This window comes from Aplidium turbinatum, chromosome 8 (genome assembly GCF_918807975.1).
Source record: "Aplidium turbinatum chromosome 8, kaAplTurb1.1, whole genome shotgun sequence".
In the NCBI taxonomy this organism is placed as follows: domain Eukaryota; kingdom Metazoa; phylum Chordata; class Ascidiacea; order Aplousobranchia; family Polyclinidae; genus Aplidium; species Aplidium turbinatum.
In genome coordinates, this window is record NC_137479.1 from 5,204,692 (window position 1) to 5,218,395 (window position 13,704).

At 36.7% G+C, this 13,704-nt stretch overlaps 1 protein-coding gene across 2 annotated transcripts in view; it reads left to right on the plus strand.

The window, feature by feature from the left end:
* Window positions 1-13,704, plus strand: part of LOC145775913 (atrial natriuretic peptide receptor 3-like) — a 32,223-nt gene that overhangs the window by 15,275 nt on the left and 3,244 nt on the right. For both annotated transcript variants that reach the window (XM_082587315.1, XM_082587316.1), the window contains exons 5-8: window positions 4,015-4,222; window positions 9,851-10,019; window positions 12,874-13,015; window positions 13,318-13,390. In XM_082587315.1, coding sequence (XP_082443441.1) covers window positions 4,015-4,222; window positions 9,851-10,019; window positions 12,874-13,015; window positions 13,318-13,390 — 592 coding nt within the window. The remainder of the gene's footprint in view (window positions 1-4,014; window positions 4,223-9,850; window positions 10,020-12,873; window positions 13,016-13,317; window positions 13,391-13,704) is intronic.

The window sequence follows — 13,704 nt, forward strand, 5'->3', positions numbered from 1 at the left end:
ATATTCTCCTTAAGTTTTCTCAAACTTACCTATGCAGATGCGGCTTCTCTGCATTGCCTACTATCAAATCTAAAGCACGAAACCAACTTCATGTTGAATCCGATATTTGTTGTGCATTATCTACTACTTTACCAGACATTGAACAACTCGTTGCCAAAAAGCGAGGGTAGCCGTCGCATTGAATATAACTGAAAGTTTTTACTTTCATTTTTTAATAAATGAGCATCATTTTATATATTGGGGATAAATCTTTTATTCATCTTTGTTAAAAGGGTAAAACATACAAACAAGATTAAGAACCACTGATCTAGATCAGTGCTCTTCAACCTTTTTGTCCGTGGTACATCTTTTTTCAATTTTAATAATTTGTATACCTCACAAATAGCAATGTTTAATTGTGCATAGGAAGTAATAAAATTAATAATTAATTAATTGTTTGTTAAAGTGATTATAGTAGTCTTAAACTGGGCACAAGAAACTACGCATGCAAAAGTGCAAAAAACGTCAAAATTGAAGTTGATTTAATGGCTAGCTTGGTGTTGCATTGTTTCGGCAAGTTGGACATAACGTGGTGTTAGATCTTTCTCTGTTCCTCCCCGCATTAAAGAATCAATGTCAACTATCGAGTTTCGTTTGTTTGACTTGATCTCAACAAGGCTGGAAAATCCTTTATCACACAAATAAGTGGTAGGCATCTGCACCAAGACATCAATGGTTTTTTGCGCGAGATTTTTGTATTCGGGAAATTCAATAAGAGAAACCCAACATTCTGTGTAATCCACTTCTCAGAATGAGTATTTTTGATTTAAATCAGCCCGTAGTTTCAATAATTCGTCATCCTCCGTTGGTTCTTCATTAAATGGTTGGATAATCCACGAGTTTGCTTCCAGACATTGGTCGTTATCTTCAGGAAAATACGTAGTCAAATTGTCGGCAAGTAATTTCAGGTGACCAACAAAAAGGGCAGACAAGTTATCTTCAGTAGAAACGTCCTCAAACTCCCAGCTAGACTCTTTCACATATTGACTTAATACAGGAAAGTCATTGAAGTTCCTCGACAAAGCATTCTCTTTCCAGAGTGCAATTTTCATCTTCAGCGCATTAATCTTGCTAGTCGACCGAAATATATCACCCCCTCTCCCTTGAAGAATGATGTTCACTTGGTTCAAACGATCAAAAATTGACGCCAAGTATGCCAATTTTGCAATCCAGAATATGTCACGAAACTTGGAAGGCCTTATTGGGTCTCCGTGTTCAGTGTAAAATGCCCCTAATTGTTCGCGAAGTTCATACACACGGGAAAGAACTTTCCCTCGCGATAGCCACCGTACCTTTGAGTGCAGAATAAGTTTTTTAGAAGAGGAGGTCATTTCATCACAAAGTTTTGAAAAAAGCCTCTGTTGCTTTGCACTTTTTCGAATGGCATTTACAATAGCCACAACTTCCAGTAGAACATCCTTTAATTCATGTTCTTGACCACCAACCTCACCTGGATTCAGATTGAGTTTCTTCGTAACCAATGCTTCGCGGTGAAGAATACAATGAATTCCTACGCATTTGGGTGACAGTCATTGGATTCTCTTAACCACACCCTTCTGTGAGCCTTGCATAGCTTTATCTTTCGTACTGGTATCACTCACCTGGTTAAATGCTGAGAACTGCTCAAGAATCCACCACGACTTCAACTGTAAGACCAACCAGTCCACCGCTAATCAATTAGTAGGCCTACTAGCCACTAATTAGCCACAGCTGAAATCGTGCTAAGTAGCAGTAGCTGCTGTAGATTGCAATAGAAGCAAGCTACCATACTAATTCTCACTCACTCAAGCGCTTCATCTCAGCGAAACTAGCAATATTTCCAAGTAAAAAGAAAAATGTCTGACAATAGGCGGACACACGCCCGTACTTGCGCATTAATGACGCAACAATCCCAATGTCAAATGCGAACCACACGCATCCAAAATGAGTGCATCTGTTTCAAAAGCACAAAACAGGTTAGCGAGTAATAACCGCACACCAGCAGGTCCAGTTAAAAGTTTGCAAATATGCCAATTGCTGTCTCTGCTGTGACTTCCGTGACCTCCACTATCACAGATCTAAGCTGTACACCCTTCGTATACCCTTCTCCAGCTGTATACCCTAGTTTTGATCTGGTATACACTTGGGTATACAGTATACCCGGTTGAAGAGCACTGATCTAGATTATCAATATTGAGTTGTTCAACAAATGTGACATTGTAGCATTGGGAAAGTTGTGGTTCAGTTCTTAGATCATGAAATACAGCAAAATGTTTTAATAACGCGGCCCTGTCATTATTAGAAGAAAAATCGAAAGTGTTCCAAGTTGCACGATGGCCTGACCAGCAAACCGAAAATTTATTAACAGTTTGTCCAACATATTGTTCATGGCAAAGTAAACATGTTGCTACATAAATCCCATATTTGCTGCAATTGAGTTCCTCTTTTAACCTAAAAAGTCTTTGTGGAGTGCTCAAAGTCGTTGTATGTGAAACCATTGACAAGCGATGATGACCATGGTTACCACACAACGCACAGCGACCACAAGGGGCAGAATAACCTCTTTGAAGAACAGAAGATTGGATTTTTTTTTGATAGATTTTTGTAGTTTGTAAGATAATTTCCAATTGTTTTTGGCCTTGTGTTTGTGACCATGACATCAGGTTTAAGCTCTTTTTCTTTTTCACTCATTTTCAATAAAGCTGGGAAAGCAGTAGCCCACACAGTCTTGCTGTTTTTCTTTTGAGGTTTTGGTGGCCTAAGTCTGTCAGTCCAAGTTGAAGCAATTCCAATCATGTCATTTGTCATCGCGATAGGGAAATCTGACCTAGTAGCTTTTTCTTTGAGTCTTGACAAGCTGGAATGTAATGTTCATGGCACTCATTCAGAAGACGCATTCGGATGGCTTCTCCAGACTCCGACTCAGCTCAGCAGCAGCCTAGAGCAGTTAGCTACTTTAGGTAGGGTTTAAACTTGTCTAGTTTTTAAAAGATTTACAAACTTCGAAATCAAATTTCGAGGCCCCGGGACGTTGAGGCCCTAGGCTTCAGCCTGCCTAGCCTATTGGTAGATCCGGCCCTGCTTAGACCTTTTGATGAGTTTACGCTCAATACTTTCGCGATCTTCTTCCACATAACTATCAGTGCTTTGTTGACACTTTCCACAAAATTTTTCCTAAGAATGCAATTTTGGGCTTTTTGTTTTGTGTCCAATTTGGTCATAGCAGCCTACCCGTCCATGTATAGCTGCGAGACTTTGAATAAGTGAATCAGTTTCATATTTCCTGTTCCACACGTTTTTCCAACCTGTCTTGCAGATATTCACTGATCTTTGTGTCTAAGTTTTCCAGCTTTAGAGTAAACGTAACCACTTTTTTCCGATGTAGGTCAACATTTTCTATATGTAAAAGGTATTCGACTTCAATTTCTATATCAGTCATCAACAAAACTTTACAAAGCTCTTTGATCGTCTCGCATTCACCATCGGAAACCTCGCTCCAGTCTTACCGTCGCTACTACTATTAGAAATGGAAAAGCAGCTTGAAAAAACTATTCCTCTGAGTCTTGATATTAAGGAAGTAGCCTAAGTCCTAATTTTTTTTCGAAGGAAGCGATGTTTTGAGGTAAATTGTCATCATTACGCACCGCATATGTTTAGAACAGCTTCATTGTCATGCGCAATTTTACAACTATTATCTTAATCTCACAGGCTAATGTGTAATTGCAAATGGGTGTCCTTTTCCACTTTTTCAACACTGTAAAGTTTAAATCGTAAAATTGAACCTACCCGATTTTGCATTCTATAAACAGATTCTGTTTTGATGACTTGTTTTCTTTTGTAACCTGTTTTGACGCCACAGTGCTCACTCATTATCACAGCAGCGCCACAGCCATTAGCAGCGCTATGAAGTACAATGACAGGATACTCGTCTTGTTTCGTGTGATGCAAAGTCTGTTTGCACTAAATCCCGTTTTATTATTTGTTACCCTCATACAGATCCACATACTGACGAGTACCTCCGTGCCTTGACAGTTGTCAGCCTACACACCCCAACCAACGCAGAATACAAACAGTTTTCTGATTCGGTGAAGCAGGAGCTTAACAGCACAAGCAATGGAACTGTAATGGAATACAATGAATATGTCAATCCATTTATTAGTTATTACTACGATTCCATGAGACTGTTCATTTTCGGGTTACTGAGGTAAATTTTGAATCATACGACATCAAACAATGCATTTCAAAATAAAAGATGAATTATCACTGGTCAACAGCAAACTTTAATCGAGCTCGTGATTGATTGATTCTAGAAGCATTTTGTGCGCTGATTTCAAAAATGTCTTTATTTTTTTCCTAGCACATCATGTTTTCTAGATATTCCCATTTTAAAATTTTGAAGACACGCCACATTTACAGGCAAGTAAAGCAGTTTTTTTATTCGCAAATTAAGTGTGACGTCATAATAAAACAATGATAAGCCGTACAATTGATGAGCTGGAGCCGTACAATTTTACGGCTTCGTATATGAACATTGCATGAATCGATGAATCATTGCATGAATCATTGCATGTTGATGAAGTTGATGGCCCCCTGTGAACTACTTGAAGTTGATGGTCCCCTGTGCTTTTGTCATGATATTGAAGAACTTTTTCACAAATTGGGAGAAGTTCACAATCCTCATGAGTGGCGATTTTTCATCGATTCCTCGAAAAGAAGCCTGAAAGCTGTTCTTTTACATAACGGAAATGAAAAGCCATCCATTCCCATAGCACACTCGGTGCACCTAAAGGAATCTTATGAAAACATCGAAATTCTTCTCAATGCTATTAATTACAGGGATTATGAGTGGAGTATTTGTGGAGATCTGAAAATGATTGGAATCTTAATGGGGATGCAAGGGGGATTTACAAAGTACTGTTGTTTCTTGTGTCTGTGGGATAGTCGCGCTACTACTGAGCACTACCAGAAAAAGGATTGGCCAACAAGAAGCTCCTACAATCCTGGAAGAGAGAGTGTCCAAAATGTCCCGCTAGTTAATCCTGACAAAATTCTTTTGCCGCCGTTAGATATCAAACTCGGCTTGATGAAGAATTTTGTGAAAGCAATGGGCAAATCAAATTCAAACGGTTTTCTGTACCTCTGTAAGAAATTTCCAAAACTAAGTCATGCAAAGCTTAAAGAAGGAATATTTATTGGTCCACAGATTCGAGAAGTTTTAAAAGACACTGACTTTGAAAAATCACTCACTTCATCAGAATGTCGAGCATGGCAATCCTTTAACCCTATTTCCTGTGACGTATTTTGGCCAGTTGACTTGCGGAGGGGGGGGGTCGGTGCGACACTATCACTTTCAGCTCGTGTAACTCAAAAACTACGCAAAATAGATCAATCAAATTTTCACATGATGCAGATAATTTATCTGACAACATAGCATCGAAAATCTTTTGCAATTTGTTCAACAGCGTAACTTGAAAAATCAAATAATTTGATGGTTGGTCATATTTTTTTATTTGACTTGAGAAATCGTTTCTTAATTACTTTATAATTGAGTGTGACGGGATAATTCCATTGTGTTGGATTTTAATCTCTTACGCGTGGACGTTGTCCACGCTTCAATGAAATCGTAATTGGCGTCTGACTTGCGTTTGCTTGTTGTTTTGCCCGAGGCATTGCAAAAATCTTTCGCTTTGTCTCAACATTTGCAGAGAATGAGACAAAATCACGGCAAAATAAACTGTTTCAAGTCATTTTTGAGCCATATGTTATAGTCTACACATTTTCAAATGTACTGTCATCGCTTGATATTAAAACTAAATCAAGCAATGAGCTTTAGTAAACATTTTATTTGTAACAATTGTGTTCAGTTCAGTTTTCTTTTCACACTCATACTGTCCAATTTGGTTATACATGATCAAGAAACACTTTGCAGTTTACAGCACATCCCAGGGAGCTATTTATTTGTTTTTAACATTGTTTCAACGTCTAGAGACGTTGAATCGATGTAAAAGTATCTGATTTGCTTTCTAGCTAGCGGTTGATACAGAAAAGAAAGGTAGCCTATTGGTGTCACATGGTGTTTGAACCACAACCTATCCAAAGGTAGTTACTTGCTTCGATAGGAGCTCGTTCCAACTTGGACCTTCATGCACTTTAAAAACAAAAAGTGTCTAGAACTCCTGACTGATAAACTATGTCACGATGCATTACAAAACTGATTTGTTTCCATACCTACCAACAATGATCACTTTGAATGAAATAATTTTGCAACAATTTTGATAAAGTGAAGTGATAATAATCGTTTAGTCAAATCGTATTGGTAGGCTATAGAAAAGGTCGTTTGTACATTGCCAAAGGGAACTCCCGTTCTGCGTGACAAACTCAAAGTCGTGGCATAACGATAGGAAAAATAAATACATTTAGCAAGATATCAAATCTTGCAAAAAAAATCTTTTTTAGGCTGATTGTTATTATCATACAAAAAAATCACTAAAATTTTGACTTTTTTCTTCGGCAAAATTGAAGGTTTTTGATATTTTGAAAATGCACGTTTATGTCTAAGCGATTGAAACGGCTTTTTTATGTTGTCAACTAGATTTGCAAGATAAGGTTTTCTACATGTTTTTCTAATTTGTTGGACATGCATTTTGTATCAAGCTATTTCTTACGCATTAGAAGATTTCTTTCTCTTCAAATTTTGAAATAACTTTGTAGATGCAGTTTGCGGTTGACGGCATTACTGCAAAAGCCATCTTTTGTAATTGATACATAACCAAAAACAAAAGGCGCATCAACTACTGCTGGCTGATAGACCACGTAACAATACATCATAATGATGTTTTTCCGAACCAAAGACCCAGAAAACCAATTTTGTTGTATATTAGTTCAGACGTTGAACCAGTGACAAAAAGTGATCTGCTGATTTGAAACAAAGTGATTGCTGTTCCCTATGTGCAAACCTTTTGATAAAAGTAATCAAGTTTTGGCCACAGCTTTCTGGTCCACTGAGGCTACTCTGGTCAATCGACTCACGTTGCAAATAACTTATCGACATTATTGGGTAGGCTCACACTGAAGTTGTTTTGTGTAAAGTCTTGCTTGTGAAAAAGTCGAAGTAAAAACACAAAAATGAAGTAAGTTATATTTACAAAGTATTATATTCTTGAATCAACCACAGTTTTAAAAAAAATTAGTTTGAACAGGTTTCATGTAATAGAAACTACAATTGATATCATCGCGAAGGATCAAATAGCTGTGAAAATCACTTCGAGCAATTGTTTGTTATGATTTTCATTTTTCATCATGCAAACCAAGGTGAACCTCAATATCATATTTTTATGCCAAACGATAAAAATCGTTTTTATTTTTTTTTAGTTACTTTTAGGAGACAAGGAAAACAATTCGTATAAAAAATAATTCAATTCAACATATTTCCCTTATTTTGTCAGATATGTATTTCGTGCAACAATTTTTTAGAAAAATTGCTGAGTATGGTATCGCGTTTTAGATGCAGTCAGAGAATGCAACTTCGCGGTTGATGGCGTTATTACAAAAGCCAATCTTTTGTCACGGAAATGTATTCGAAAACAAAAAGGCTCAAAAGCGGCTGACTGATAGGTTACGTTGCGATACGTTACAAAAACAAGGCATTGATTTCAGATTCTTTCAACCAAGCAAACAACTTTGCTCCAAATGACATAAACATCCAAATTTATTGGGAAAATGATATATGCCTACACCTTTTTGAGGTAAGCTTTTGTGAAAATAAGCTTTTGAAGATCAACATTTGAAAACAAAGTTTGAAATTATTGAGTTGGTCCTAATAGTGTTTCTGCTGAGATATATCAAAACTTTTCAATCCTCGTAGAGAAAAAATAATTTTGTAATCTCTCAAGCAACTGCAAAATTACCATTTAGGTAAAGATTCATTGCTGACAATACAGTATGTGCAATGTTTGTCAAAGCACAACAATTTCGCTGCGCGTGTTTTTCCACAAAAGCAGAGCAGTTTAGATAGACGATGTCAAGTTCTTTTCAGTATCCTTCAATCTCTCGTTTTTATAAAAACGTTTTAACAACATCCATAAATATTTATGTGAATATAAGTGTACAGGTACATGCAGAAGTTTATTGGCGGGTCAAAAACTCACTCCTTGTTGCTTTCCGACAAGAAATCAACAAAAAACTTCCCACATCATTTTGTTTGTTTTGTGAGATAGACTGAGTTTTGTCAAGAAATTTTCGTACGGCTTCTTGTTATAAGTTAGAAACAAAAGGTATTGGCCATAGAAAACTATGTAAAATTACATCTTTTTCAGCATGGCTTATCGTATACTTACTCTCTGATATAATTTCAAAGAAACCCAGATCTAATTAAAAGATTAATCAAAGCAACTCAAAACTCGAGTTTGCAAACAAAAGGCGGAATCATTACGGTCGAATGCTTTACAACAAAGCCAACTCACGAGATATCTGCGTCGCAGTTCCACGCACGACGGCGCTCAGTAATCCTATTAATCCGTATAATTAGAAAACAAAAGGACTAGCTAGTAGCAGGCTAAAATATCCGAGTATGTTATGAAAATCATGTCATATCTCTAAAACTATAGACAATAGCAATGCCATTTCAAGCGGAATAAATACTTGAATAATTTTTAGGAAAAGTCAAAAAATTTCAAAGGTGTGGATTGCGTAGTTCTTTAGTGATATTGCTTTGAAAAGCGCCAAGTCCCACCCGACCCCCCCCCCCACAGGACAAAGGGTTAAATGGTTATGCTCTAACTTTTTGGGAAATTTCAATAAAATGTCATTAACCTCTCAAGTACATGTAGATCCATACAAACTGAAAATTACATGACTTTTATCCCTTTTGTATTTCTTTAAAGGATGATAAGCAATGTCTAGTTAAAATGAACAGTGTCAGTTAACAATGTCTCTTTAGACATGAAATAAAAAAGAGTTAAAAGTCATGTAATTTTCACTTTGTGTGGAGCTACATGTACTTGAGAGGATAATCTTTTTCTTCTTTAATTGCCTTGCCTGAACCAGGTATCGACGACCTCAGATGAATAATAATTAGACCAAATGTTTCTATTATATGTTGCATGGATGTGTTGCATGGTTGCACTTGTTGATATATGGCATATCAGTTTGTATCCTCTGTGGATCTTTTTCTTGTATCATAGGTCAATCCTATTGATGCTTGCTGATACACCCCTTCATTTTCTTTGAGAACTTAGTCTAAATTTTGATTCTTGCGAAAGATATTGTAGATGTCTTTATTTAGTTTCGAAAAGGAGATAATGAATGAATAGAACGCAACCTACGGTAGCGTCTGGAAGGACTCAGCTTCAGTGAATGTGTGTTTATGTTTGGAAATCTAAGGAAGAGATCTTCCATTTAAAATAATTTGATCAGGTGTTTTTTAGAAACTTAGTTTCTGAGATACCGTTACACGGGTTTGGATGAGTTGAGTTTAAAAATCAAGAAGCCCACTTGACAACTATGCCATACTGTAATTGGGATAAATGGGGAAATTAAATATAAATGCTGACATTGAATGTTGATCTATGCTTTGAAAACCGCAGTGAAGGGTAAATTAATTTAACAAGACTTGAGCAACTGGTAAAAGATGATGATTTAGAATAACAAGGGTGTTTGAAATCATATAGAATCGATCAGCAGAATTTAAAAGTCGACGTTATTATCAATCAATTGACTAGTTTTTAGTGTCTTGACCGGTGATTCTCGATCACTAATAGAGTGCATTCTTAGGAGCAGTCCAGTAGGTCTATGTTTTATATTTTCATTGTCAACATAATGCGTTTTGTTGCAGAACAATTTGCAACGGATCGAACCGGTTTGACAATGGAGAAGAATTTATCAGCCGTTTGTGGGGAATTGAGTATGAAAGTCTCGGAAGAAATATAACAATATCAGACCATGGAGATCAAGAAATGGATTACTCCGTCTTGGATATGAATAACGAAACAAAGAAATTTGAGGTAGCCTAGGTGATTTTATTTCTCAGTTTCAGTGCTTTGGAATAAATTGCTCCATATCTTATGTCTATTGTTTTATCGCAGTAGAATGTCTTCAAACAAATGAAATGTGCACCAGTATTTTCAACTGAAGTTGCCTACCCCCTTCGCTTTTTCTTCGAATGTTGTGTATAAATTTAGTTGTTTGCGTGACGCAAACCAGACATACATTGGTATGTCAACCAGACATTTGTTGACAAGGGCCGGGGAGCACTTAAACCCAAACTTAACAACCAAAAGTGCAATTAAAGAGCACATCGCTTCTTGTGAATCGTGCACTGACAATGTCTCATCTCTCGAGGCAGATCTGAATTTCAGACTGAGATCATGGAAGCTTTAAGAATCAAACGTAATAATCCGTCTCTCAACAGGCAGTTATTTGCCTGTGGTTCATCGTTCCTTTTGTGTGTGTTCTAATTGTTTGTCACATGTCTGTACTATGTAGTTTACACCCCATGTGATCTGTTTCCTGCCGCATAATTTACTCGAATCTCGAAATCATTCTTGTATCACTTGTTCAGTTTGTGCTTTTCAGTCCGGAGTGTCGTTGCAGTTATAGTGCACAGTCAAACCTTACAATTATCATTTTATGTATCTTGCAGATGTTAGTAGTTCCTGACAAGGACACGTACGTGTCGAAAACGTTTGAGTTGATTCTTTTTTAATTATGTATGTCTGTGTAACAAAACATTTTAAACTCGCTGTAAGGTTACTTTGTTTTTTTTTGTCCATGGTTCAACAAAACAAACTCTCTACCAATGCTTTACCTTTCCATCAGTAACAAGAGAAGAATTTATTCAGTCAATTAGCAAAACTAGAAAATTTGTGAAAGTCTCAAAACTGAGACTGGATAGACGATATCTGAACATCTGCCCCGAATTTAATTTTTGTGATGTAAATTATACCTAATCTAACGGTGTACAAGAAATCTGACGACATTTTCCAACTGGTCCTCAGAAAAAGTTGCAAGAAGTTAATAAAGATCTGGGTACTGTTGAAATGGGTTACCAAGATATGAAAAAACGAACTCTTTCACTTCTCTCTCTTCTGGAAAGAACTTGTCTGATCTCTCTGCTTACCCATCACTACAAGCAGGTGGTGACACAAACCTTTCAAAAGCATCACAAGAACTCACAAATTTATGACAACAAAGACAAAAAAAGCCCAAACTGCATTATCAATCTAAGCAGAAAAGTCTGAAGCCTAGAACAGGAGGAGCCCTACATGAAAGTATTTTTACGTTACGGCTTAGTCCTCCACATCCTGCCAAACAAAGAAAAACTGGACGATGTAAAATGCAATGTAGAACAACTGGTAGCATCAATAAAGCGAAAGACAGATATACCCATCGATGACGATACTAAGACCATGTCAAGTTTCTCGTCCGACGCTTTATGTCTGATGCCAACCAAATGAAATGTTTTTTAAGATATTTTTGTTGTCACATTCCGGCTAAGTCAGTAAACGACTTCACAAGCGGATAGTTTAGCCAATTGTTTCAATCACTACCACTACAAATATAACACAAACTCCGGCCAATTTTTTTAACTTTTGACCGGAGGTGTATGCGTAAGTATTGTACGTGACTGTGGCCAGGTTCATGATCTTGGATAAATCTAACATTTTCTCATCATTGTAGTAAGTTACTGCAGCAATGCAAAAAAAATAGATTTTAAATGTTAAACCACGTACAATCAACAACGTAGTACAAAGAACAGTAGGCTACAACGTGATGCAAATTTGCAACAATGAGCTATAAAGAATCAAATGAAATTATTTTTTTGCTTTACTTCCCAAAAATCTTTGTTGCATATGTGGAACGTAGGGCGCTATGGGGAATGTAAGATTGAAAACAGGTTCAAGGAAGTCATTCGGAAATCTTCAATATCTTAAAGACAGTAGCCTATCCCATCGGGTGGATAGAAAACAATACCAAATTTGAAATTTACCAAAAATTTACTTCTAAAATCTAAATGGATCCTTCAAAGGACCTTAAACATTAGCAAAAGTCACCTATTAAAACATTAGCAAATTAAAAACATCACCTATTAAAAACATTAGCAAAAGCAAAAGTCAAAAGTCAAAGAGCACTTGGTGTGAGTGGAATGCAACTGTTCCGTTGGAACATTGGTAAGGCCTATATTGTATATGAAGTAGATCTTACCTAAAACCAGAAGCTCCAACCAAAATGTTGCCTCCGGTGCATCACTAAACAACAAAATTCAATGTAAAAGATTTTCCATTTTGCATAGGCTACAAAAAACTGCTGTATCTCCTAAAGGTCGGCTTATATTGTTTTGGGATTGCTCACATCATTTTACAGAACAATTACTTGTTAGTTCCAAGAATCTCAAGATGGACAAGTGACGACACTTGGTCGGTTCCATGCTACATCACTTGGGTAAAATTTATTGCTTTGCGATAAAAAAAAGTAAAACTTTCAATATCATCTGCTGGAAGCACCCCCTTCAGAGTTCTAATTGTAACTTGACCTTTTTGACTTTTGCTTTTTTCATAATAATGATAATGTGTATATTTACAGTATATGTGGTGCCATAAACTGTGCCATAAACTCATGGCTGTGCCATAAACTCATTACTTTGATGAGCCATCCCAAGAAAGATTGAAGTACTAATTTTAAAAAGCCTTTGGTATGACTCGACCTGTTATAGAACTCATGTCTACGGACTAAGAAGGACATTCCAACCACTGCATGAAGTAAGTTGGGCTTGATTCCATAACTTTTTCAGTGGTACCGAGTGATGCATCAACGATTCAGACGAATCCTTGTTGACTTCATAGCACTCCTCTGTTACAGATTGTGTTGACTTATCATAGCAGCACTGGGACGTTTGAAGAGCTTGGGAGCATCGACTGGCCTGGAAGTGTGGTACCTTTGAATGTGCCTTTGTGTGGATATGAAAACGAACATTGCCAGGTGGTCATTGAGCCTGATAGAAGTAAGCGATGTAATCTTGATTCAATTTATTTTTCATTGTCCGAAATGTATGAAAGAAACAAACGATATATAACAGCAATAAATCAGGAAATGAACCAGCAAAAAAACTTTTTGGTATAATTTGGTACTTAATTCTAAGTTGACCTGCTGTAGTTTAAATTTGATTTAATATGATATACTTAGAAGTAATCAGATTAATTTAAGCAATCGGTATTTTTTATGTAAGTAAAACAACGTTTTATTGAAATAAGCTGGATGAGCTGTAGACAATGAATAAGCAGTCACACTTGAATGTATTTACAGCTGTTTACTATGTTCTTGGAGGGTGTGCAGGGCTTCTACTTGCAGGCTGTGCCGTTATATTCATCATGTACAAGTACGTTATTTTTGAAGTCAGTCGAAGCTACACATTCTTATTAGGCTACGTTGGATATGTCGCACTAACCAGTAACCAGCATTATAAAAATCATGGTTTAAACCAGCGTGGTCCAATTCATCGCGGGCCAAAAACTTTTTTTTATCTTACGGGCCAATGTTTTTAAATAGCGATTCATATGCTTATTGCTGGCAAATTATGCATATCCTATGGCATATAGTTACTACTCTCTAAAACCTTTATATCTTGTTTCGCCCTAAAAGGGGGATCATCTTTAACTTTATCAACTTTAGGTTTTAATTTTAGACAATAGC